Consider the following 25,902-nt stretch of genomic DNA (forward strand, 5'->3'; position numbering starts at 1 on the left):
GTTTATGGGGACAGCCACACTAAGTCCTGTTCCTGGAGTCCTGGAAAGCCCTTAGTTCTTGCCCAAGGTACAGGCAAACCCCATGAGCTGGGTGCCTGACACGTTGGTGTCTCCTGCAGGCAAGTAGGCACTCTTGCCTATGGTCTCTGCCCCAGGCATATGGGAAAGTTGTTGTGCCTCAGCGAGCTGGTTTCCTCCAAGTCCTCCTCCAAGGAAGGAACACAGAAGATGCCATCTACACAGACACGATCAGAGACAGGATCTTTGCAGTAACCTCTCCGCATTCCTATCCCCACGACCAGAGATAGTGTTACCAGCATTTAAGAACATGACATTCACATACCTCCTGTCACATAGGTGACAAAGCAGCCAGACCCAGGGAGGAGAGGGTGGAGGGCCCCGCTCATGGATAGAAACAAACCAATCACGTGTCTGCAAGACAGGCTACGTGTAACATTCCCTGTCCCATGACAGATGTTACCTGACCTGGCAGACAAGGGAGACTCGAATCTTATCTCAGTGGGACCTGCTTCTGTCTCTATGTCACCTCTGCAGACCTCTCAGCCTTGGCCATTCACAGAGCTTCATGGGCTGTGGGAGCCCAAGCTTGGGCCCTGGGACAGTTTCTATGTCTTGTGTCATCAAATGGGATGAAGGACTAACAAGACATATTAAGTGCCAAGTAGAAGAAGTAGGGGTCGAAATGAAAGGACAGTTACAGGGTGTTTGCCTTGTATGCTGCTGACCCAGGATGGACCTGAGTTGGATCCCTGGATGTGATCCAAAAAACTAATAAAAATAGAGGAGGGAAAATTGACTGGGGTGGAGAACCTGGCTCTGGAGGCCTGGGAGGAAGGTAAAACAGGATGGAGGGCTGAGGGGGTGCGACACCCAAGCTGAGGGAGCAGGGGAGCTTACAAAGGCTTTGTGTGTGTGTGTGTGTGTGTGTGTGTGTGTGTGTTGGGATTCTGTAGACTCGGGGCAGAACCTAGTATGAAGGACAAGGACAAAAAACAGCAGGAGGAATAGAGACTTGAGGAAGAGGAGGGAATGCTGATGAACAAGAATGAACATCCCAGCACCCCTGGGCACCATTGCCATGTGCACTGGACAGAGTAGCTAAGGGTCAAGGCAAACAGTGCATGGTGGCTGGGAGCTGAGATAAGCAAACACACAGACTTCTCCCTAACAGTGGAAGTTGGGGAAAGGACAGAGCAACATGTGGCTGACCCTCTTGATCCTCCACCGAAACAAGTGAGAAGCTCCTGTTGGAGTGAGGGGAAGGAATGCAGAGAGAGCCATGCTCTTGGGACAACAGAGCCGGAGAACACAGGTAGTAACAACCAGTGTAGACCAAGCCAGGCTGCTGAGGATGGGCCTTGTGATGCCAGGGATCACCATGGGGATAGGAGTCTCGAGGGCCAAGGCCTTTGATGGAAGATAGACCAGATGTCCCAAGGCACCCAAGATGGCACATAGGTGCCCTCTCTCTTATAAACTGCTCCATCGTCGTTGTCGTCGTTGTCCTCACCAGCAGGATGGAAGAAAATCCCTTCTGACAGGAGGCTGGTGGGAGGGAAAAGCTGTCTGATGCTTCAAACACACACACTGTGCTGGCTGATAGAAGCCAGGGCAGGGCCCCCAGGAAGAGGAAGCCTGGGTGTCTAAATCCCAGGAAGACTCCACCTTCCTTCTGGTCCTCTCAAGCCTTAGTCATCTCAGTCATCTCAGAGGGATCACTTCTGTCTCCAAGGCCAACCCTGTCACTGGGTTGTCAGCCCATGGAGCAGAGTCTCCTGTCAAGTAGGATTCTGACAGACACAAACCACCTCCGCTGCCTTCCCTGGTCTGGCCTTTTCTAGAAATGACTGACCCTATATGCTGGCCATCCTGTTACAGGATGAACAAATATATCTCTTTGACTCAAACGCAACATAAAAACAGGAAGAAAAACTAAGTTAAGATAAGGTTTCAGAGGTTAATATCAACAACAGCTTCCCTGAGGTCTTTAGGGACAAACTGATATTTAAGTTTTATTTAAACTTAAAAAGAAAAACACCAACCAACCTTACATTTTGGTGATATTTTTATTTTTTGGTGCTACACCCAGCAATGCTTGGGGAATGGGGGGCTACTCCTGGCTCAGTGCTGGGGGTTGCTCGGAGACCATGTGGATAGGGCTAGGGGATGCAACCTAGACCTCCAGCTTTCAAAGCACATGCTGCCGCTCTTTGAGTTGTCATCCAAGTCCCCCATCTTTCCCCCATCAAACTAGATGTCAGTTCGGTGAGCTTTGCCTGTGTGTAGTTCCGTGGCACCCTCACCCCTAACCAGTACAGAGGGTCCCATCCTCTACTCGGCTTCCTGCTGCTCAGGGTGAATCTATTCGACTTTTACAAGTGGGAACAGCTGACTCCTGGTGCTACATCTATTTATATTCTGGGGTTCACACTTAGTGCACTTGATTTGCCAATATAAGTTCTAATTTTCAAAAAGGAGGACTAGAAATCTTTTACTGGAGGTCAGCAGATGACAAAGAAATGGCATCAACAGTTTGTTCCTCGTGTTCCTGCCAAAATTTTTCTAACTTAACGTCAACATCTCCATAAATAAGGTGGTGGCAGGCAAAGTGCATGCCCCCAGTCTAGTGCAGCAGAACCCACAGAGGCTAGGGAGGCCTGGGGATGGGTGGACTTACTGCCACTGAACGGGCCCTAAACCTTCCAACACACATACCCAAAACACACCCAAACATTCATATCCAGACACATACATATGTAATATACAAACACACCAGCACACACCCTACACATATCAAATACACCCAATCCACACACACACCTGCACACCAAACACATGTGCCCAGCATATAGACCAACATACTTACAACCCAATACATATCAAATACACTCTTACCCAACACACAATAAACACACTGACACGTGCAAACACACTCACACTCAATACATTATACTAACACACACCCAATACATGGACATACAGTAGTCTTTCACGTACACACATCCCAATAACCTACCTAGTATACTAGCACTAACATATTCAAGACACTTACATTCCAAACACACCCTAATGAACATCACTTGTGCAGCACACACCAACATGCACCTATGCATTGTCAATAGTTAAAGACTCTAAGACAAATAAAATGGCTGCCGACGAGTGGTGAGGAACTGTGAAGGGAGCCCAGGCAGGAGGGTGGTGGCGAACAACAGAGCGATGGCACCGGGAGGTGCTGAGTACCACATACAGTTGTCAGTCCCTCTAGCACGCCAGAGCTGCTATTTCCCTCACTTGCCAGAATAAAAAAATAAAGTGCAAGTGTCAGAGCGTCCACATTATTTATAACCATCTCCCGGGTGAATGGGGGTGTCAGTGGGGGGAACAGTCACCGAGTAGCCTCCAAGTGTAAACCAGCACCTTCTCTTGGTGTTGCTACTAGTCATGAAAGATGAATCGGCAAACCGATGCCTGTGATGTCGCTGCTTTCTGAGGCCGTTCTTCGCTGAACCTCGCTTCAAGCCAGGTACCTTTTACACTTCATAAGCAGCACAAGCTCTACAAATGTCAGACCTGCTTGTTCTCAAGGCCTTGTGAAGTCATGCCCCTGTTTTGGCAACAACTCCAGAGAGTGGTATTTGGGAAAACGTCTTGTTCCCTGCTCATGGGGAGGTCGCTAGTCTGGGCTAATGAACTCCAGGAGAGAAAGCTGTTCCCTGGCCCTGAACTTGCAGATCGGAGCGTCTCATAAACAAAGGTCCTGGCTCAGACAGGATCCACAGGCAGCTGTGTGGAGAGCTTGGAGCTGTTATGCCACAAATCATGCGTGACTCAGGGATAGTCAGCTGGGACAGAGGACTCAACAGTCTCGAGACGTGGGTAAGCAGGCTCAGAATTGTGCCGGAGAGAAACCAGCCACAGAACAGAGACATTAACTTTCAGTGTATCCAGTAATTTAAGGAGCAGAAGAATTAAAAGCACTAAAGTGCTTGCATTTATCCTGGGATGCAGCTGGGGGCAACCCCCATTATAAAACAGGTCTCAAAATACATAGAATTTTGATCTTTTCCCTTTATTATTGAACAAATACCATCGTTTCCAGGCTCCCCTATCTCTCTTGGTTTCCTTTGCCCATGGGTTAACTTCCCTGACACCCTGCACTTCATCGAATGACTCCATTGTTACATCCAAGGCCCTTAAACCTATATCAAAATGCTTCATGGGGGCTGGAATGATAGCACAGCGGTAGGGCGTTTGCCTTGCAGTCAGCTGACCCAGGATAGACCTTGGTTCGATCCCCAACGTCCCATATGTCCCCCAAGCCAGGAGCAATTTCTGAGTGCATAGCCAGGAGTAACCCCTGAGTGTCACCAGGTGTGGCCCAAAAACAAACAAACAAAAATGCTTCATGGTCAGACTGCAGTCATCGAAGCTTGATTTTCCAATCCAAGCCCGCCTACTCCTGGTGTCACTCTTGTTTCCCACATCTTCTACTGATTCCAGTTTCTGAAGCTCCACGAAATTTTCACCCTTTCCCCCCCACAGCCTTCACTGCCTTTAAATTCTACCTTCCTTCACCAGAGCTCTGGCTCGAAAGATCGGCCCGATTAACTCATCTTGCTAAGTCTTTCATTGACTCCGAAATTTCCTTAACTGGCTCTGCTCTTCGCTGGGTCCCTAGAGCCGCAATGCATATCAGCCGAGTGATCAAACATTTGTAATATCAAAGCATCAGAATTACACGCTCAACCGGTTTGTGAGTGCTTTTTAATCTTCCTCAGATAGACAGGAAATGCCTCATGATCAGTGATCAAGCCTCACCTCCAAACCCCTCAGTACTATTACCCCAAGACACAATGGAGGCATCCAGAGAATGCTGGATAATCTGAATGAAATCAAATGTATTTCCTGGTCCCACAGGAAGAGCACAGGGGACTTAGAATACCTGCTTTGTTGGTATGTGTGTGTGTGGTCATGAGTTCAACCCCCTGGCATCCTGCATGAGCCTGCTCTGCTGTCTGCGATACCTGGCACTGCAGGTTATTAACAGCCACTCTACCTGCAAGTGTGTGGGAATGCCACGAAAAGGGATATATGCTTCAGCTAATGATGCCAACCTGGAATGAACCTGGGTTCAATTCCTGGAATCCCATATGGTCCCCCAAGCCTGCCAGGAGCAATTTCTGAGTGCAGAGTCAGGAATAACCTCTGATCGTCACTGTGTGTGGCCCAAAAACCAACCAAAAAAAAAAAATACAACCAAAAAACCAATAAAACAAAAAAAATAAAACAAAAAACACATACATATATTTCCACCCTCATCTAAAACATCATCTTTGCCAAGAAAAAAGTTAGGCGAAAATGGTGATGGGCACTGGTCTCCTGTTACACCTTACATTTCTGGGCCCATTTTAGGAAGGTCCTAGTAATGGCCTTAAAATTTTCATGCTGGGCCTGGAGAGATAGCACAGCGGCGTTTGCCTTGCAAGCAGCCGATTCAGGACCAAAGGTGGTTGGTTCCAATCCCGGTGTCCCATATGGTCCCCCGTGCCTGCCAGGAGCAATTTCTGAGCAGACAGCCAGGAGTAACCCCTGAGCACCGTCGGGTGTGGCCCCCAAAAAAAAAATTTTCATGCTAAGCCACTTAGAATAATATTCTGGAAGTTGAGGAGATGGCTCATTGTACTGGTGTCCATGCTTTGCACACAGGACCTTTTATTTAAAAAACGGTTTTTAATTTAAATTTTTAAATTTTTTATTTTTAAAATTTTCTTTATTGTTTCAGTCAATGTTCTAACACTCATCCATTCACCAGTGCACACTTCCTGCCACCAATATCCCCAGTTTCCCTTCTGCTCCTCAACCCCTACCAGTCTGCCACTATGGCTGGCACTTTTCTTCTCTTTCTCTCCCCCACCCTCAACTTTCCAGTGTTTTGCAATACAGCTAGTGAAAGAGTATCATGCATATCACTTTACCTCCTTTCAGCACTCAGTTCTTATCCAGAGTGATCATTTCCAATCATCATCATCATTATACCTTCTCTGACTTCACCGCACTCCCCCACTATTTGTGGCAAACTTCCTACCATGGACCAGTCCTTCTGGCCTACTATCTTTGGGTATTATTCTCATACTGTTTTTGTTTTGTTTTGCTTATGCAGGAAATATCCTGCAAATGTGTATGATCATTCTATGTCTGTCCCTTTGACTCATTTCACTTGGCATAATACGCCTCATGTTTATCCATGTCTAGGCAAATTCCATGACTTCATTTTTTTCTAGTGACTGCATGGTATTCCGTGCTGTAGATGCACCATATACAGGTTCTTCATCTACTTATTTTTTCTTGGACATTTGAGTACCCCTCATTTGATCCTTGATGCCATATGGTCATGGTATGGTATGGTATGGTTATACCTTTCCCCCTCAATGAGTAGTTTGACAGCAGACACAAAATTTCTACACGCTTGAGCCACGGACAATAATTTTTGCCTGAATGCCATGTGATTTTTCTTTTCCTGAGACCTAAACATTTTCAGGTCAGGTGAAGAACAGAAAGAATTATCCCAGTCTTTACTGCCAGGCACCCCCATTCTTACTATGCCCCAGACTGAGCCACTTCTGGGACAACAAGGAAAATGCAGGGAGGCGACAGGAGCAAGTAAGATGACCTACCACTTCCCTGGAACTGCCACAGCTGACCCAGGAGGACCCCATAAAGAAATAAACCTCTTTCTCTCTGCAGCACTTTGCAAAGAGCCAGCATGCACTGGCCTAGCACAACTCCAGCTCCCTGCAGTGAACCTAAGAGTGTATGTACCTGTGGTGTGTGTAGGATAGGGGTTAAGGTGCATCAGTTTACATGCACGTCTGCATGTGTGTGTGTATAGGGTGGTGAGCTGGAATGTGTATGGTGTGCATATGTGTATGTAGGGTGGGGAATTGGGGTGTGTGGGCACATGCATTCACAAAGGAGGAGATTTTTGGCTGGGGGTTGCACTCGCCTAGAGTCTGGTGCAGTGGGGGTGGAGGCTGTTTGAAATCTCAGTCCAGAACAAGCTCTGGGGGTGATTCTTATTCACAGCCAAGCTGCAGAACTGGGCGATTTGACAGTTAACCATGCAACTGACCTTCAAGTTGGATGGGGATACTTGTGCATTAGAATTAAAGGGAAAAAGCAGCCTTTGTTTCCTGTGACACACATGATCATGCTCGCCTCAGCGATCTGAAGCCTGAGAGCAATTGCCTTCTCTCCTCTCCTCTCTTTTCCTCTCCCTCCCTCTCTTTTTGCCATAGAGGCAGGTGGGAGATGAGGATGGGTGAGGGCAGGAGGGAAACTGGGGCATTGTGTCAGGAAACATGCACTGGTGAAAGGATGCATGTCAAAACATTGCATGACTGAGATTCAATCATGAACAACTTTGCAACTATGTACTTCATAAAAAAAAATCATTCATTAAAAAAAAAGGCATTTTCTCTATTTTCTGACTGACATTCTCTGGATAGTTATTTATTATAGAGGGTGCAAAAGCTGCACTCAGTGAAGTGGTGGTAGTGGTGAGGTCTGAATCAGATTCAGGCCCCTCATTTGAGATTCATACCTGCCAAGGAACAGCTTTCTTATTTCATTTTATTTTATTCTAGGCACCGTGACTTACAATCTTGTTAAAGAGTTTCATGCATTTAAGTTCCAGGAACTGAACCCTCTGTGAGAAGGGTCTGCTTCCCTCCACCAATGTCCCAGCCTAGGAATATCTTCTTATAGGGAGGAAGGGGTCAGAACAATAGGATAGTGGATAGGGTGCTTGCCTTGCAAGGAGCAGACCCAGGATTCAATCCCCAGCACTGCACCTGGTTCCCCAAACTCACCAGGAGTGGTTCCTGAGCACAGCTATGTGTGGCCCGAAAATGGGGGATGGGAAGATAAAATAGGGAGCGCCAAGAGATGGGTTTTCCTATTGGTGGGGATGGAGATACCCAGTCATGAATTTCTAAAAGAGTCCCCCCCACCCAATCTTAGGTGCTTTTTATTTTGTATCAAGTTTGGAATTTTGGGCCATACCCAGAGGTGCTCAGGCATTAATACTGGCAGGGCTTGGGGGGGCCATATGGGATGTGGGGAACTGATCAAACCATGATGGGCCACATGCAAAGCTAGTGCTTTTCCTGCTGTGTACTTTCTCTCCTTAGATCCCCTCTCCTAGGGGGTTTCGAGGTGGTCCTGGGATTGGAACAAAAGGAGGAGGCAGAATGGCAATGCCCTGATCTCCACAATCACTAGAACCACATCGCTCCTGAGCACCACAGATTATGGTCCTTTGCCCCACATCCCTTCCCTTGTCTTTTTTTTTTAAATCACACAAGATCTGTGAATCCCTGCTGAGTGTGTAACTGACTCTCCCTCACTGCCTCTACCACATCCACAATGGCCCTTACACCATCTGTCCCCGAACCCAGAGTTTGTGTACCATCAGGATCAACCCAACGGCCCCAGCACTCTGAGAGTCCCTCCTGCCTGCTTTTTTCCCTGGGGGACCCTGGCATCATAGATCTAGACCCCATTAGTGCTGAATCTTGCCTAAAGAGCAGGGTCCCCTGCTGGGAGCTCCCCTGTCAGCAGCCTGCCCTTTCAATCCCCACTTCCTGCTCAGAATGGGGTATCTAGGTCCCGCTCAAGTTTGGTGTCTTCCTGCCAATAAAAACACTAGGGTCGTAAGGGGAGGCAAGTCCTTTATTTACCTCCTTCTGTCCGGGGCCACCCATCTGCAAGGACCGAGCCCCCTGCTATGCCTCGGCCCTACACCCCCATTCCAGGATACCCCTTTTCTTCTCAGGATGGCTAAGGACCAGCCCTGAGTCTCACTCCATCAGCTTTCAGGCAGCAGGTTCTAATGTTGGCTCATCTATTACCAGGATGGAGGGAGGGGCAGGTCCGGCCCTCTCCCACAACCCCACCCCAACTTCCTTCTCACCCACAGCCAGAGTGTCTAGGGAGGCCCCGAGCTTGGGGCTTACCTGTAGTATCTGGACTGCAGGTAGGTGGAGCACACAGCCTTGGACACGTGGCTGGCCGAGCCAAAGTCGATAACCTTGACCCTATAGGGCTGCCTGGAAGGGTCCACAAGCATGATGTTTTCCGGCTTGAGGTCGGCGTGGATGAGGCCCAGGCTCTTGAGCTTCATGAGCGCCGTGGCCACCTGCTGGAGCACGGGCCGGATGTACTTGAGAGGCAGGGGGCTGAACTTGTTCTGCTTGAGGAAGTCGTAGAGGTTCTGCTCCAGCATCTCGAAGACCAGGCAAGTGTGGTTCTTGTGCTGGAAGCACTCGTAGGCCCGCACGAAGTTGTAGTCGTCGGCGCTCTCAGTGCTGAGCCTGGCCAGGATGCTAACTTCAATCTGGCCCTGCCGGGCATAGGACGGGTGGTTCTTGAGGATCTTGATGGCCACGATCTCATTAGTGCCCCGCTTCCAGCACTTGACCACCTGCCCGAAGGTCCCGCGGCCCAGGAACTCCAAGACCTCGTAGGTGTTGGTCATGGAGCACAGGACCTCGTGCTGCACCAGCTGGTAGTCGCCCTCGCTGTTGGAGCCGCTGTTCTTGGACGTGGCGGTGGAGGTGGTGGCGGTGGCGACCGTGGCCCCGCTGGCATTGTTCTGGATCATGGGCGGGTGCTCCTCGATGATCTGCACGCTGCTTGTGTTCTCGATCTCCTCACTCTTGCGCTTGAGCCCGCATTTTTGGTAGGTGTCCAGGAGGTTCACAGTGCTGCGACGCATCAGGTTGTGGGGCCCGCCGAGGACGGGCCCGGGGACGGACGTGCTGCCCGCCGAGGTGACCACGACGTGACCGGTGCTTCCTGGGAAGATGATGGTCTGCTCGTACGGGAGGCTGGGGTTGGGGAGGGCCAAGGAGGTGCTGACGGTTGTGGCTGGCTGCTGAGAAGGCGGCACGAGCTTGCTCTGGCTGTACGCTTTGCTGTGAGGGCCGTAGCCGGTCATGTCCCAGTTGGAGCTCGGCTCCACTTTCAGTTTCTTCACACTACAGAAGGCACTTGATTGAAGGGCGTGAGGGGAGAACACCTGCACCTGCGAGGCCATACCTGGGAGGAGGGAGGCGCAAGACAGTGAGTCAGCATGAGACGCACTGAGGATGGACATGCAGCTGTTTCTATCCTCAGCAGTGGTGGGTCGAGGACCCCCAAGTGCACCCCCCTTTCCTCAAAGTGAGGCTAGAAAGCAACTCTTTCAACCCCACCTGGCCACTGAGTCTGCGGGGCCACGGACCTCTGGTGTTCTAGCCGCCACCAGGGAGAGCCACACTCAGACATCTACACACCAGCGTCTGGCTTCTCACACAGGGCCGCTGACAGAAACGGTTTGATGCGAACTGTGAGGTAACTGTGAGGTACGGGGAGCTGTCCCCCCACGTGAGTGACTCATTGGCACCTGTTGGGTTCTCTCTCACTGAGAAAACCCTCCCCCACCGCTCACCCCTGCAGCCGTTCATGACCTGCTTTGCCCAGACGAGTCACCACTACCGGCCAGCATCTTAGTCACCGCTAATGGATTCGGCACGGCCAGGAGGGTCAGAACTTGGCTGACCTTCTCGCTGTTTCCTGCCTCTCACACATCCTAGCAACCGGGGCCGGGAGAACCTGGGGAGTTCAATTCCTGGGCGCTATTGGTGTCCTTTTCTCTGCTAGATTCCATACATCTCCAGATGTGTTGGGAAAGTAGCTATTATTCTGTACTGATGTCCTTGCTGTGCTTCAGAGCACCTCAGAAACCTGTAAGCGCCCAACAGGAGCAGCTGTACCATTTGCAATTATGCTGATCTTGGAAACAATTCCTAATTTGCAGTCGGAGCATTCAGGAAAATAAAAATCAGATGAAGAAGAAGCTGTTTTACTAAGCTGCCATTGATTGATAAACATTTTTACAAAGCACAAAGAAAATGGGGTTCAGGTCAGCACCATGAGGTGGTGCCACCCTCATGTGTGAGTCTTTGAATTCTTACTCTCTTGCACCCCACTCCTCCACAAGGATGCTCACTCCTTCTCTCCCTCTCTTCTCCACATAAGCTCTTCCCACTGTGTGCAGAGGTCCACAGCCAGGAGCTTTGCTTTGCATCCTTACTCCCTGAGCCCACCTCAACCTGCCAGTCCCACTTCCTTCTTTCTCCTTCCCACACTCTCTCGGCTCTTCTGATGCAACCTAGTTTTGCCCTGTGCACTGGTTCCAGGCACTGAGTGAAGGCTTGACCAGTCTATGAGCTCAACCCTACTTTCATCTTCACATAATGCGCACACACACACCTGTATCCATGCACCACCTCTCCCAACTTAGACAATTGCCCTCTGAATTCTTGGCTTCTCTTCACCAGCCACCCATGATACATGCCCCTGTTTATTTATCTCATGCTTAATCTATTTCCCTGCACTCGACACAGGATTGTGTCCTTTGAGGCAAATGGCCTCCTCGATGCCAGCCTCACGTTGGCCCCTTTCGTATTCAACCTCTGGGCAGATTCTTAAACTGAGGGTGTCAGCTCCCCTTCCAGAAGCTGTTATCTCTGGTAATGGGGATCTGTGATCTCTTTTTGTCTCGGGTGGCTTGTTAAAGGGGGCTCCTATTCCTTTTCCTCCTTTATTTTATTCATTTATTTCAGTTTTGGAGAGACACTAGGTTGTACTCAAGGCTTATTTCGGGGCTGTGCACTCAGAGATCAATCTGTAGATGTGTTTAGGTCCCATATGGGAATCCCAGGATTGATCTCAGTTCAGCAAGTACTCTATTTAGTGTACTACCTTTCTTTCCCTGCATTGAAAAACAATTTTTTTTTTTTTATTTTGACTACACCCGGCAGTACTTAGGGGTTACTCCTGGCTCTGAGCTCAGAAGTCGCTCCTGGTAGGCTCAAGGGACCATATGGGATGTCGGGGATTGAACCCGGGTCTGTCCCATGTCAGCCGCATGCAAGGCCAACACTTTACCACTGTGCTATCACTCCATCCCTGCATTAATTTTTTTTGTTTTTTTTTTTTTCCTGCATTAAATTTTAAGAATTTTATTCATAGGGGCCGGAGAGATAGCATGGAGGTAAGGCATTTGCCTTTCATGCAGAAGGTCATCAGTTCAAATCCCGGCATCCCGTATGGTCCCCTGGGCCTGCCAGGAGCAATTTCTGAGCACGGAGCCAGGAATAACCCCTGAGCACTGCCGGGTGTGACCCAAAAACCATTAAAAAGTAAAATAATAAAATAAAATAAAATAAAAAAGAATTTTATTCATAGAAATAGAATTCTCACTTTAATAGAATTAAACCATAAATCATTAACAGAAAAATACCACAAAATTACTTAGGCATTAAATGATATACTTCTATTCCACTAAAGAACTATTTCAAAATATTTTGACTAGGGGCTGGAGTGGTGTCATGGAGATCATACAGTGGGTAAGGCAGTTGCTTTGTATGCAGCCAATCTAGGTTCAATCTCTAGCATCCCATATAATCCCCTAATCACTGTCATAGGAGTAAGTCCTGAGCACCACTAAATTTGACCCTCCCCAAACCCAAAACTAGTCAAATATTTTGAGCAGGGTTTTAAAAGGTAAATGCAGGGGCTGCAGTGATAGCACAGCAGTAGGACTTTTGCCTTGTATGCTGCTGATCCGGGACGGACTCGGGTTTGATCCCAGGCCTCCCATATGGTCCCCTGAGCCTGCCAAGAGTGATTTCTGAGTGCAGAGCCAGGAATAACTCTTGAGTGCCACCAGGTGTGGCCCAGAACCAAAAACTAAGAAAGGTAAATGCAAATATCAAAGGTGTGTGTGGGTGAGGGGGTAGTGGTGGTAGGGTCTGAACCAAAGGGCTCACTCATGAGTGACATGTGTTTTACCTCTGAGCCAGCCTAGCCTAGAGACTATTGTTTCTTTTTTTTTTTTATTTTTTTTTTTTTTTGGGGTTGTTTTTTTTTGGCCACCTCCAGTGGTGCTCAAGGGTTACTCCTGGCTTTACATTCAGAATTGCTCCTGGAAGGCTGGAGGGGACGACAACCATATGGGATGCTAGGGATAGAACCTGGTTAGGCCACATGGAAGGCAAATGCAGTACCCCCTGTGCTATTGCTCCGACCCCCAAGGCCTTTTTTTCTTAAAAAACATTTTAAAAGAACTTCCTCAGACCAACAATCTAAATTCTACCTCCAGGAAGTCAGAGCACGATCTGCCCCATTTAAGCAGAAAAGCGAAACTGGATTATTTATGAGAAGTTAACAATACTGAAAACAGAAAAAGGTTAGATAAAACCAGTGAAACCAAAAAGGATGTTTTGAAAGGTAAATAAAATGGATAAATCCTAGCAAGACTGGAAAAGTAAAGAAGAAAAAGCAGAGGAGTCCCAAGATGCTTCAATAGGAAAGAGAAAATTGATTCAAGGAGAGTGAAATATAAAAGTGAGAACTGAAAAAGGCAATATTTGAAATGTAAAATTCTCCAAACTTAACGAAATAAAGGAGCAAGGGAAAAATTAACTTGAGAATAGAGGTGCTGGAGAGAGAGCTCAGTAGAGCAATTCATTGGGATGTGGCTAGGCTGGATTCAGTCCTTCAGAGCATCAAGAGGTGTGACCCAAAAACCAAATAAAAAACTGGGGTGGGGGTTGAGGGTTTCTTTCATATGTCACTCTGTTTTTCTCTGGTTGTGTTCAGAATTCTTTCCTTATTTTGTCTTTTTTGTTTGTTTTGTTTTTGTTTCTGGGTCACACCCGGCAGCGCTCAGAGGTTACTCCTGGTTCTGCACTCAGAAATTGCTCCTGGCAGGCTCGGGGGACCATATGGGCTGCTGAAATCGAACCACCATCCTTCTGCATGCAAGGCAAACGCCCTACCCCCATGCTATCTCTCCGGCCCCCTTTATTTTGCTTTTGGACATTTTTATTATATCATGTCTTGGTTTGCAAGTTTCAGTTTATTTTGCTTGTGACGAGTTAAGCTTTCTGGATCTGAGTGCCTAACTTCTTTCCCAGTTTAGGCAAGTTCTCAGCTATTCCTGGGACCAGCTGATTCCTGGGACCAGAGAGATAGTACAGTGGTTAGGGTGCTTGCCTTGCATGTGGCTAACCCAGATTAATCAGATTCCATCCCTGGCATTCCTTATGGTCCTATGAGGACTGCCAGGAGTAACCTCTGAGCATTGCCTGGTATGGTCTACCCCACCGCCACACACACACACACACACACACACACACACACACACACACACACACACTCTCTCTCTCTCTCTCTCTCTCTCTCTCTCTCTCTGAGCTCTTCTCTCTAATCTTTTTTTTTTTTTTTTTGGTTTTTGGGCCACACCCGGCGGTGCTCAGGGGTGACTCCTGGCTATCTGCTCAGAAATAGCTCCTGGCAGGCACGGGGGACCATATGGGACACCGGGATTCGAACCAACCACCTTTGGTCCTGGATCGGCTGCTTGCAAGGCAAACGCCGCTGTGCTATCTCTCCGGGCCCAAGAGGAATCTTCTCTCTAATCTTAAGATGCAGATACTGTACCTCCTGAGGTTGTCCCATAAATAATCTTTATTTTTTACTGTTTGTTTGTTTTTGGGCCATGCTTGGTAGTGACCCAATGTTACTCCCTGCTCTGTGGTTGGTGGAGTCACTTCCAGCCATGAGGAAAACATGTGATCTTGCGATGAAACCTGGGCTTCCTGCATACAAAACTTTCTTTCCTGCCTCTTCATGACTTTTCATACTTTTCTATTTTTTTCTATTTTAGGGGCACTAGGGGCTTCTCGAGTGGTTGCTAGTGGGTCATTAGGGCTACAATGGTAGTGTTCAGGTGGCCAAACAGTGTCAAAATAGAAGCTGGGTCCTGTGTGGGCCACATATGCTCTCTTGTCCTTTGACCTATCCCTGGCCTTCTACTTTCTTTGAGATAGTTTTACATTTGAGTTCACTGACTCAAGTTTGGCTTCTTCCATTCTGCTGTTGAATCCTTTTTTTTTGGTGGGGGGGCACCCAACAGTGCTCAGGGGTTATTCCTCACTCTGTGCCCAAAAATCGCACCTGGAGGGCTGAGGAGGGTCACATGGGATGCCAGGGATTGAACCCAAATTGGCCACATGCAAGGCAAACCCCACACTTGTTGTGCTATCTATTGTTCCAGCTTCATGTTGAATCCTATTGCTTTACTCTTTCACTCCATGATTTCTTTTTGGATTTTCCTCTGCCTTTGAAGAGACTATGTCCCTATGACCTACTTTCAGTGAGTATCATCCCAACTGTTACTTTGAAGTCATCTTCAGGTAGCTTGCCTAGCTCTCAAGGCTGCTGTCATGATATACCTCCGTGTGTAAGTTTCCCCATCTTCCTGTCTGGAGGCCCATATTGGCCTGTGTCTGAGGAGGCCTGAACAGTCAGTAGGAATTCTAAATTTAGAGCCAGGTGGGCACCAGTGAGTTAAGTTCAAGAGTGTGCAGGTAGCAGCCAGGGTTCAAGGTCAACTCAGTTACACAGATCTGGGCAATTCCTGAGGAAGCCAGGCTGGGACGGTTTAAGAGGAGCTTGGGGGCTATTGGAGGACAGGATAAGCACCCTATCAGCACTGTTGATTAACCTGGAGCTGGCAGGGAGCATAGGGAGGAATGGGTGATGGGTACTTCTGATGACTGGTTGTACTTTATAGGGGAGGCCACAAACTGGTTTCTGTCTGCAGAGGGTGCTTGCAGTGGCTAGATTTGGAATGTTTGTACACCAGGAGAAAGGCTGCTTGGTCAACATATCAGCCCTCTGCCAGAGGAGGCTGAATTGCCCATAGGTGTGCAACGGGGCCTGTGACTGAGACTTCATCTGGTATGATGCCCCCCGGCACTATTGTCTACCAGGTTGTGAAATACAGGTTGGGACTCCCACCTCATTTGTGCCCTTTCTTGACCAATTCCAGTCTGTAAGTGTAGGAATATAAAAGGGGGTGCTGGGTGTTTCAGTTATCACTTATTCCTCGTAATAGTAGGTCCCTTTCTAAGTGATGGTATCTCTGTGTCTCCATCTGCTTTCTAGCTGTCTTGTCTGTTTGTCTCTTTACTTTGATGTAAGAGCTTTGTTCGCAAGGTTTCAGGCTGGTTCTCGAGGAGATCTGCCATAATTTGGAGCGGAGAGTATTCCCCACTTGCCCATTTTGGCATGCTCTTCTCCCTTCATCTTATTTATTCAAGGTCTTGGACTACATCCAGCAGTACTCCACTTTCAGCAAGGTGCCCAGGCAGTACTCTAGGGAGCATGGAGCTCAGGTCTCCTGGCAGCACGCAGGACATATGTCCTGAGCTATATTCCCAGCCATCCAATGAAAGGTCGGCATTTCCAACCTTCTGACTCTATTCTCTCTGGAAGACGGCATCCATTCAGATTGCGAGGCTGTCTTCTGCACCCAGGAACCTCCCCCGTGATCACTGCAGGCCAAGCTCTTCCTGCATCCTCCAAGGAATATATTTCTGCCTCATGTTAGATCAAAGAGAATCTTTCAAAGCTGAGTGAATTTTTAAAAAAATCTTTTCCTAAAAATACAGCCCTTTCACCCCTTTATTCTAACATCACTGCATCGGTTTGAAAAAATTGTCTGCTAGTTAATGGGTTCAAACACTGTGGACTTAGCTTGGTGATTCTTCTTCATGGCCCCAAGAATAAGCTATGAGTCATTAATGTCCTCTTCCTTCAAAACTTCTCCTGCATCCATCTCAATTTCTGTTCTTGCTGCCACTTCCAGAGTTAAGGCACTTGTTCTTTTCTAGCAGAATGAAAGCAAACACAGACATCTGGTCTACCAGAGTACTCCTTCTTCCTTTAATTTGCCCACATTCAGCCACCAGTCCTAGAACATTTTGAAGGATGACACTCTTTTGTTCAGAAACTTTCAGTGACTCCTTCATGCCTTGAGGAGAAATTGAAACACTCTTGAATTTTACATGTTCTCTATGCAACGTCCTAGTCCCTGAACAATCCTATTAAGTCGTTCTACTTACCACCTTCTAGCTCGGGCTGTTGTACTTCTACCTGGACAGTCTTGCAGCTCAACCTCCCTACCTGTCAGGCCCTTGCTGTGTCTCCAAATTTATCCAAAGACAAGACAATCCAGGTCCCTCCATACCAAAGATGAGTAGAGATTGGTGGCCTTTACCATATGAATCCCCCACTGCCTGTCTACCTTGCAAAATTACAACTGTTAACTATTCAACAGTTTACTCACATGGTTAATACTGGGGTTCTATAACCAGGATCTATACTGGAAGGAAATAACCTATAACCATCACCTCATTCTACTTGGTGTTTGGTTCAGGTTTGAGCTGGTTTATCATGTAAAACTAGATATGTGCGGGGCTGGAGCGAAAGCACAGTGGCAGGGTGTTTGCCTTACATGTGGCCAACACAGGACGAACGCTGTTTGGAATCCTTTATTCCATATGGTCCCCCTAGCCTGCCAGGGGTGATTTCTGAGCACAGAGCCAGGAGTAACCCCTGAGCGCCACCAGGCATGGCCCCCAAAACCAAAAATCAAAACAAAACAAAACTAGATATGTAGTTGGAGAAAGGTAGGCAATCTATTTGGCCAGGGAGTGTAAGGCCAGGGAGTGTAAGGAGCTCAGTTCTCTGGCCACTTTATGGGCACCAATGGTCACAGCACTTTGTGGGCCCACCAACTCCAGCCTCCATGGCTGGCAGCATGCTTGTCTCTGGGCCTGTTCCTGGTGGCCCCAGAACCTGATGTGACTCAGCATTAAGCCTGAGTCAGAGAAGAACAGTCTCTATGTCAGCTCAGAAGGCAGATTCTAGGGGTACTTCAGCCAAACACCCAGCATGAGCTCTGAATCCTTGACCTCTACCCAACAGATATGACACAACCCTTTGCCCTGTGTGGATTCCAACACTCGTCTCCACCTGGGTGACTGAGCTGCTCTTCTGTACCATGACTCCTTGCCTTATCCAGACAGATAGGACCAGGGATTATGGCACTTGTCTTGCATGTAACCAATCTGGTTTGATCTCTACCACCATTTAATGCCTGTTCCCCAGCATAGCCAGGAATATGCCCAGAACACAGAGTCAAGAGTAAACCCAGGGGCCGGAGAGATAGCATGGAGGTAAGGCGTTTGCCTTTCATGCAGGAGGTCGTCGGTTCGAATCCCGGCGCCCCATATGGTCCCCTGTGCCTGCCAGGAGCAATTTCTGAGCCTGGAGCCAGGAATAACCCCTGAGCACTGCCAGGTGTGACCCAAAAACCAAAAAAAAAAAAAAAAAAAAAAAAAAAAAAAAAAAAAAAAAAAAGAGTAAACCCTGAGTACAACCAAAACTTAAAAAGTTTAAAAAGACTGCGTGTACAGAGCCACACCTGACCTCTTTCTTCCTTTTGATTCATATCAGCCTGCCTCCCTTGATTCTTTATCAGCATGGAACATGGTCACTCTGGGTCATTTTCTAGCTGAGGTATACCAAGGAGAAATGTCTGCTTCCTATGCTAGGAGTGAGCAGTCCAGCAAAGAGGGAAAGCAAATAAGTGTTTCCTTTATCCTGGTTTTAATCAATTTCTCAATTCTTACAGACTTGGGTTGGGGGGGAAGGGAGGAGAAAGAGGCGTGGGGGAAGCCAGGGGGCAGAAGTAGACAAAATATGCTGCTCATTTACACAAAGGGGCTGAAGCTCTATCCCAGTTTTAGAGAGTCCCGGCTGTATGAGTGGAATTTTACAGTGGGGCAAGGGTGTCTTGTGACTTCTTTGTTATTGGGACAACAGCCAAGGGTCATAAGATGTGGAAACCATCACTGACTACCTCTGGTGACAGATGCCAGGAGAAGAGAGTTTTGGCTAGAAAGGAGATATAATTAAATATATATATATTCACATACTTATATGTAGATACAATACGATAAATATGTGTGTACACACATATTATATATATCAAATCACTAAATGATCACAATAAGTTTTCTTTGCCTTTTTTGCAGTGCCTGGGATGGAAGCCAGGGTTTCATGCCAGCAAGGCTTGTGCTTTATTATGGAGCCTCACCTTCCGTCCCACTATTACTATTTTCTTAGTCCCCCCAATAAGAGGACTTAAGCACTGCTGGTGTCTGCAGAGCTTAATCTTGAAAGGCTCTTAGGGCAATAACACAGAAGGGTCTAAATGCTGCTGGTGGAGAGGCATATTTTTTTCCTGGAATAAATCTTGGTTTGTTTAGCTCTAAGGGCCGCGAGCTGGAGACCTTTAGCATCCTGGTTCTTGGGCTCTGGAGACCCTGGGGAACGGAAGGGGAGTTTCTTGAGGCTTCTCCTCCACAGGAAGCACTGTGTTTTCTCCCCATTGAACTCCACAGGGGATTTGCAGCAAAGAAAAGCTGAGCAGCCAACTTCCTGTCACTCTAAGCAACAGCTCCTTGATTTTTCCGAGCTGCCCTTCTAGTGAGGGTCTTAGAAATTTTTCTTTGCAGGAACCCAGGAGGTCTTTACAATGCAAATATGGGGGGGGGTTGTGTTTGAGCCCAGGGGTGTGGCATGAGGAAGTCATTGAAAGGTCTGGAGGATAAATGTGCAATCATTTCCCACTCCCCACATGGCTCCACACCCCACAACAGCTTATAAACATCCAGCTGCCTCCCAAGGAAACACAAGAAAAGAGGGAGAGCTGCTTCCATTCAGAGGACAGACAGCACAGCAAGTCACCCCAACGTAGACCAAAAGCTCCTAGAAGGCAGGTCCCCTATTATCAGCCCACATCAATAAAAATCAAACAATAAGTATTGGGGGCCCGGAGAGATAGCACAGCAGGAAGGTGTTTGCCTTGCAAGCGGCTGACCCAAGATGGACCTCAGTTGATCCCCCAGCATCCCATATGGTTCCCCAAGCCAGGAGTGATTTTTGAGCAAAGAGCCAGAAGTAACCCCTGAGTGTCACCGGGTGTGGCCCAAAACCAAAACCAAACCAAAACAAAACAAAAAACACATACACACATAAGAAACAAACCCCAAAAACCATGAGTTCTGGGACCGGAGGGATAGTACAGCAATAACAAAAGTTTGCCTTGTAAGCAGCCAACCGGGTACAGACCAAGGTTTGGTTCCCAGCATCCCCGAGCCTGCCAGGAGCTATTTCTGAGTGCAGAGCCAGGAGTAACCCCTGAGCACTACCAGGTGTGGCTTCCCCAAAAAACAAACAAAAAACCCACCCAAAAAATAATGTATGATGATCTATATGTAACATCACCTGCTTTTAAATTGCTGGAGATAGTTTACATGGATACTAATAAGATGAACAGTAAAAACCATTTAAAAGCAAATTTGTTGGGGCTGGAGAGATAGCATGGAAGGTAAGACATTTGCCTTGCATGCAGAAGGATGGTGGTTCTAATCCCGGCATCCCATATGGTCCCCCGAGCCTGCCAGGAGTGATTTCTGAGCGTAGAGCCAGGAGTAACCTCTGAGTGCTGCCCAAAAACAAACAAACAAAAAATTGTTAGAATTTAAAGCAATCCAGGCCAGGGCGATAGCTCAGTGGTAGGGAGTTTGCCTTGCATGTGGTCAACCCAGGATGGACCCTGGTTCAATCCCCTCATCCCATATGGTCCCCCGAGCCTACCAGGAACGATTTCTGAGTGCAGAGCCAGGAATAACCTGAATGCCACTGGGTGTAGCCCCAAACAAAAAATTTAAAGTAATCTATATAATGAAACTATATGTAGTAGCAACCAAAAAGATAGTTAAGAGGTTAAGGCATTTACTAGCCTTGCACATAACCCACCTGGCTCAAAACCTGGCACCACATATGGTGACCTGAGCACACTGCCCACTTTGGCCTCAAAATACAAAAGAAAAATAATTAAATGTTAATACATACACATATATTTTGGCATATGGCAAATGCAAACCAGCCCTGATTAACACTGACATTCAAATATACCCTCTGGGTAGCAAACGTCAAGTTCATGACTTGTAAAGAGTCATTTCTTTTTTTTTTTTTGGTTTTTGGGCCACACCCGTTTGACACTCATGGGTTACTCCTGGCTATGCGCTCAGAAATCGCTCCTGGCTTGGGGGAACCATATGGGACGCCAGGGATCGAACCGAGGTCTGTCCTACGCTAGCGCTTGCAAGGCAGACACCTTACCTCTAGCGCCAACTTTCCGGCCCCATAAAGAGTCATTTCTTATCATTTAGCACAAAAGACACCACACACACAAACACACACACACACACACACACACACACATGCATACATGCACGCTCACATGTGCACCCTAAAGAGTTGCATGCAGATACCTCCACAGTAAGGGTGTGTTTCAGCAGGCTGTAAGGTAAAAAGTGATGGAGGATGGGGCTGGAGAGAAATCACAGTGGTAGGGCATTTGCCTTGCACGTGGCAGACCCAGGACCAACGTGGGTTCAATCCCTGGCATCCCAATATGGTCCCCCGAGCCAGAGCGATTTCTGAGCGCAGAGTCAGGAGGAATTCCTGAGTGCTGCCAGGTGTGGCACAACCCGCCCCTAAATGATGGAGGAGATTGACTTTTGGGGAGCTAGTTTTTTTCATTGAACAGTCACATTTTACTTTAAAGCCAGCAAAGGAGCTGAAGAGGAAACTCAATGACCTGGAATATAAGTTTTGCATGCAGGAAGTTTGGGTTTACTCTGTGGAATACTGCCAGGGGTGAACGCCTTATACCCCAGCACAGAACCCAGAGGAGTCTCTAAGCACTGCTAGATATGGTCCCCAAACCAAACCAAAATAGCACACATTTCCAAACACTGCCTTAAAACCATCAGTCCTCTTGGTGCCATCACAAAATGTACCATACTTGATTTCTACCTTTTGCTCAGGATTCCCAGGTTCTCCCAGTCCCCCCAGACTCGAAGGCTGTTTTGTGGACTGACAATTAACTAAAAGGTTGGGATCAGTTTTGTGTCAACTTAATACATGAAAGCCCTCCTTTGCTGTCATTTGCACGGTCCTGTGGTAAAACTGTGACTCCAAGCAAGGGGTGTTGTGTCCCACAGTAAGTGGACTAACCCTGCACTCAACCTGAACTCGATAGTTCATACCCTGGGCCATGTAGTCTTAGGATTAATGGTTTAACAAGAAATCCCCCCACCTTCCTTTAAAATTTTTCCACCAAAGTAAAGCATTACTAAAACAAACAGACAAACAAAATCCCATCTCCTGATCTTCCTGAGATTTTTTTTTTCACATATTTGTCAGAGATTGACTCATTTTATCCATTCCCCCTGCTTATTTGCTTAGTTTCTTCATAAATTTAAATTTCACAATGAGATGAACTAAAAAGTTGCTTCACATCTGAACACATTTCCTTTCCAATTCACCACCCCCCAAATTATCTACTGGAAGATCAGGCTCTGGTAAAATTACAGGGATGAGGGAGGGTTTAACGACAATTTAAAAAAACAAAAAACCAAAAAACCAAACACAACACCAAAAAACCAAAACTGCATTCAGTTACACTAAATTCTATAAAAGCTCGAGAAGGTTCTAGAAAGTAAAGCAGTGACAGTTATTTTTGTCAGTGCACAGTTTAATTTTGGTTTGGCAGATGTGAAAGTGATCACCACTCAGACTCCAATTACACTGTTAAGAGAGAAGAGAATCCAAGCTGAAGAGAGGCATTAAAGGGATCGAGGGTCAGTACATGCTTAGCATGTTGGAAGTCCAGGTCAAGTCACTGGCACTAAATTGTCCCTCTGGGCTGAAAAAAAGCATTGTCCCTCTGCTGTCAGGAGCAATCCATGAGCATCAGAGTAGTCCCAGTACTTCCAGGTGTGGCTCAAGACAGACGGACACAGACACAGACACAGACACAGACACAGACACACACACACACACACACACACACACACACACACACACACATACACACACAGCAACAGCAGCAGAATCCTTAATATTTTATTATTTTATTTTATTTTATTTTGGCTCCATGCTCGATGGTGCTCCAGGGTTATTCCTGGCTCTGCATTCAAGAATTATTCATGGGGCCGGAGAGATAGCATGGAGGTAGGGCATTTGCCTTGCATGCAAAAGGACGATGGTTCAAATCCCAGCATCCCATATGGTCCCCCGAGCCTGCCAGGAGTGATTTCTGAGCACAGAGCCAAGAGTAACCACTGAGTGCAGCTGGGTGTGACCCAAACACCAAAAATTAAAAAAAAAAAAAAAAAAAAAAGAATTATTCTTGGTGGACTCAGGGGCCATAAGAGATGTCAGAGATCAAATCCAACTCGACTATGTGCAAATCCCTCTACCCACTGTATTATCTTGGCCCACCCAGAAACCTCTATATTTTAGTGTATGCAACATACAATGCTTCTTCCTCAGTTGCTAAAATCTTTTGGATACATTCACTAAGTATTTGTGGAGATCAATTATTTTGGACACACTAAGTATTTGTGGAGAACTTTAGCGGGTTTCTTATCAAGGACTGGGGCCAGAGTGATAACACAGCAGTAGAGCATTTGCCTTGCACGCTGCCAACCTGGGATGGACCTGGGTTCAATCCCAGACATCCCATATAATCCTCCGAACCTGCCAGGAGCATTTCTGAGTGCAGAGCCAGGAGTAAACCCTGAGCATGGCCAGGTGTGACCTAAAACCAAAAACAAAAAGAACTCAAAGGACTAACTTTCATATCTAGTGGAATGCTCTGCGTTAGAGATTCCATTGCCCAAACAATAAGGTAATAAAATTTTACAACAAAACATTAAAACGCAGGAGTGTTGGAAATAATGTATCACATGAGCATTTCTAAACAACCTCAAAAAGGGTTCAGCTGTAGGATCCTTGCTTGCCCTGTGTAACATAACATGACGCCTCTGAAGGGTGAAAGACTAGAAAGCATCCTCCATAACACACGAAACAATATTCATGAGTCCGCAATGAGAACTGTCTGGCGTATCAAGTTCATGTTTCAATAGCAGCGTAAAGCTGCTTCCTAATCAGCTCCCTTTCCAGATGGCACATTTCCAAAAGAGTGAAGAGTCCAAGCCCATGTGACTCTGACATCCTTTTATTCCCAGTCCATGTCTCTTTGCCCAATAAGTTGTGCAATGCTAATTATGCAGCCTCGTCCACAAGCACTGAGAAGCTTCTGGGCCCACGACACACACAGATCTTAATCCTCTAGACTCCAGTGCCAGGCTTCAGAGAGACCAAGTTGAAGTAGGACCATATCTAGCATGAAGGGTCCTCCCAGGACAAGAGGCATCTGATGCACTGGCCTCACCCCCTAGGAACTGGCCAAATCAGGAGGTGGCCATATTTGGTGGAAGGTTCAAAGGATTGACATCTTGTCATCAAGCCATAGGCCAAAGTAGCAGAGGCATCAGGAAGCTGGGGCTGTATGGTCTTTGATTGGGCAAGACTTTACAGCAGGCCTGAGGGGGATGGGGGCACGTTCCATGGCAGAATAGAAGGGCAGAAGAAATGAAGCATGCTCTACGGCATGCTCCTGAGCCTGCACAGCAGTGTGAGCAAATCGGGGAGCAGCGGGGGAAGCAGGGAACAGGTCCATGCCTGAGGCCAAACACGACAGGGTGCTGCTAAGAAATGAGCAGTGACACAAAGATCAGCTGCTACACAAGGGCTGGTAGCAGAGAGTGGCAACCCTAGCAAAGGGCAGGGCTGGAATCAAGGGCTGCCGCTCCCAGAGCACAGAGCAGTCATGGAGCCAAAATTCAGACAAGCGTCCTTGCAGGCCCTCAGAATGACACAGGAAAGGACATGCTCTCTGTGTACCACAAGCAAAACCAGGCCAGGCGGCCAGGCAAGGGCCAAGCCCGGGCTGTTGACGGAGCCGTCACCAATGCCGAGAAGCAAATGGAGTCTGCATGGGGCTGGCAGTTTCCCAGGAGAAACGGGACGGAAAGAAAGGCAGATGGCAAGGAGAGTAATCCTGGGGGGCAGATATGCACACAGGGGGAGGGTATGAGTCACATACAGGGACAAATCAAGGAGAGAATGATGAGGAACATGATTAAGAGACTGATTCGGAGCCATGAAGAGCGACATGGCTGGGCTGAGCAAAGGCCAACAGAACCCCCATTCCTGGAGAGTAAGAAGAGAAAAAAAAAGGGGTTCTCTCCTGGGAAAAGACCCAAATGCACGGTGTTCTTGCCCAGGGCTTTTCAAAGAAACAAGATTCTCTTCAGAACTCTCATAACCTTTTGCATCATCTTCCTTGAATCTGCAAATCCTATCATAGTTGTGTTTCTTCCGAGTTGCAAACAGCTTTTTGAGTAAATGCAGAAAGTCCAGATTAACTCATGCCATTGGACCCTCTCGATTCAATGCCCCATTCCCAGGGCTGGACCCTAAGCCACATGCCATGCTAGCAAGAGTCACTGAACCTTTAACACCCACTGCTGAGCTGGAGAATGGTACCAAGAGCAAGCACTTCTTTCTTGAGGACACAGGAAACAACACACACACACACACACACACACACACACACACACACACACACACAACAGGGATAGAAAGCCAACCCACCTCTGCCAAATAATGGCTGCAATGAGAAATTGATAAAAAAAAAATTGGGTCATATGTGACGGTGTTCAGGACTTACTCTGTCTACTGTCCTCAGGAATCAGTCCTAGAGAGTTGGAAGAGCATACAGGATGCGATTGAACCTGGGTAGGCCATGTACCTGACCTGTGGTACTAATACTATGGCCTAGTGGGGCAGAATTTAAAAATCCTCCTGGGGCCAGAGGCTAGTCATGCTGAGAGTTTGATCCCTAGCACCAAGCACACGCCAAGTATAATGGCTCTCACTGAGACTGCTTCCAGTGTACCACAGCCAAGTGTGACCCCTGCCACCCCAATAACTGAA

The 25,902-nt window shown here is 47.5% G+C and overlaps 1 protein-coding gene across 1 annotated transcript in view; it reads right to left on the reverse strand.

The window, feature by feature from the left end:
* HIPK2 (homeodomain interacting protein kinase 2) overlaps positions 1 to 25,902 on the reverse strand; it is a 172,531-nt gene that overhangs the window by 87,075 nt on the left and 59,554 nt on the right. The window contains exon 2 of the mRNA XM_049775970.1: positions 9,036 to 10,119. Within this exon, the coding sequence (XP_049631927.1) occupies positions 9,036 to 10,119 (1,084 nt within the window). The remainder of the gene's footprint in view (positions 1 to 9,035; positions 10,120 to 25,902) is intronic.

Source organism: Suncus etruscus, chromosome 1 (assembly GCF_024139225.1).
Source record: "Suncus etruscus isolate mSunEtr1 chromosome 1, mSunEtr1.pri.cur, whole genome shotgun sequence".
NCBI lineage: Eukaryota > Metazoa > Chordata > Mammalia > Eulipotyphla > Soricidae > Suncus > Suncus etruscus.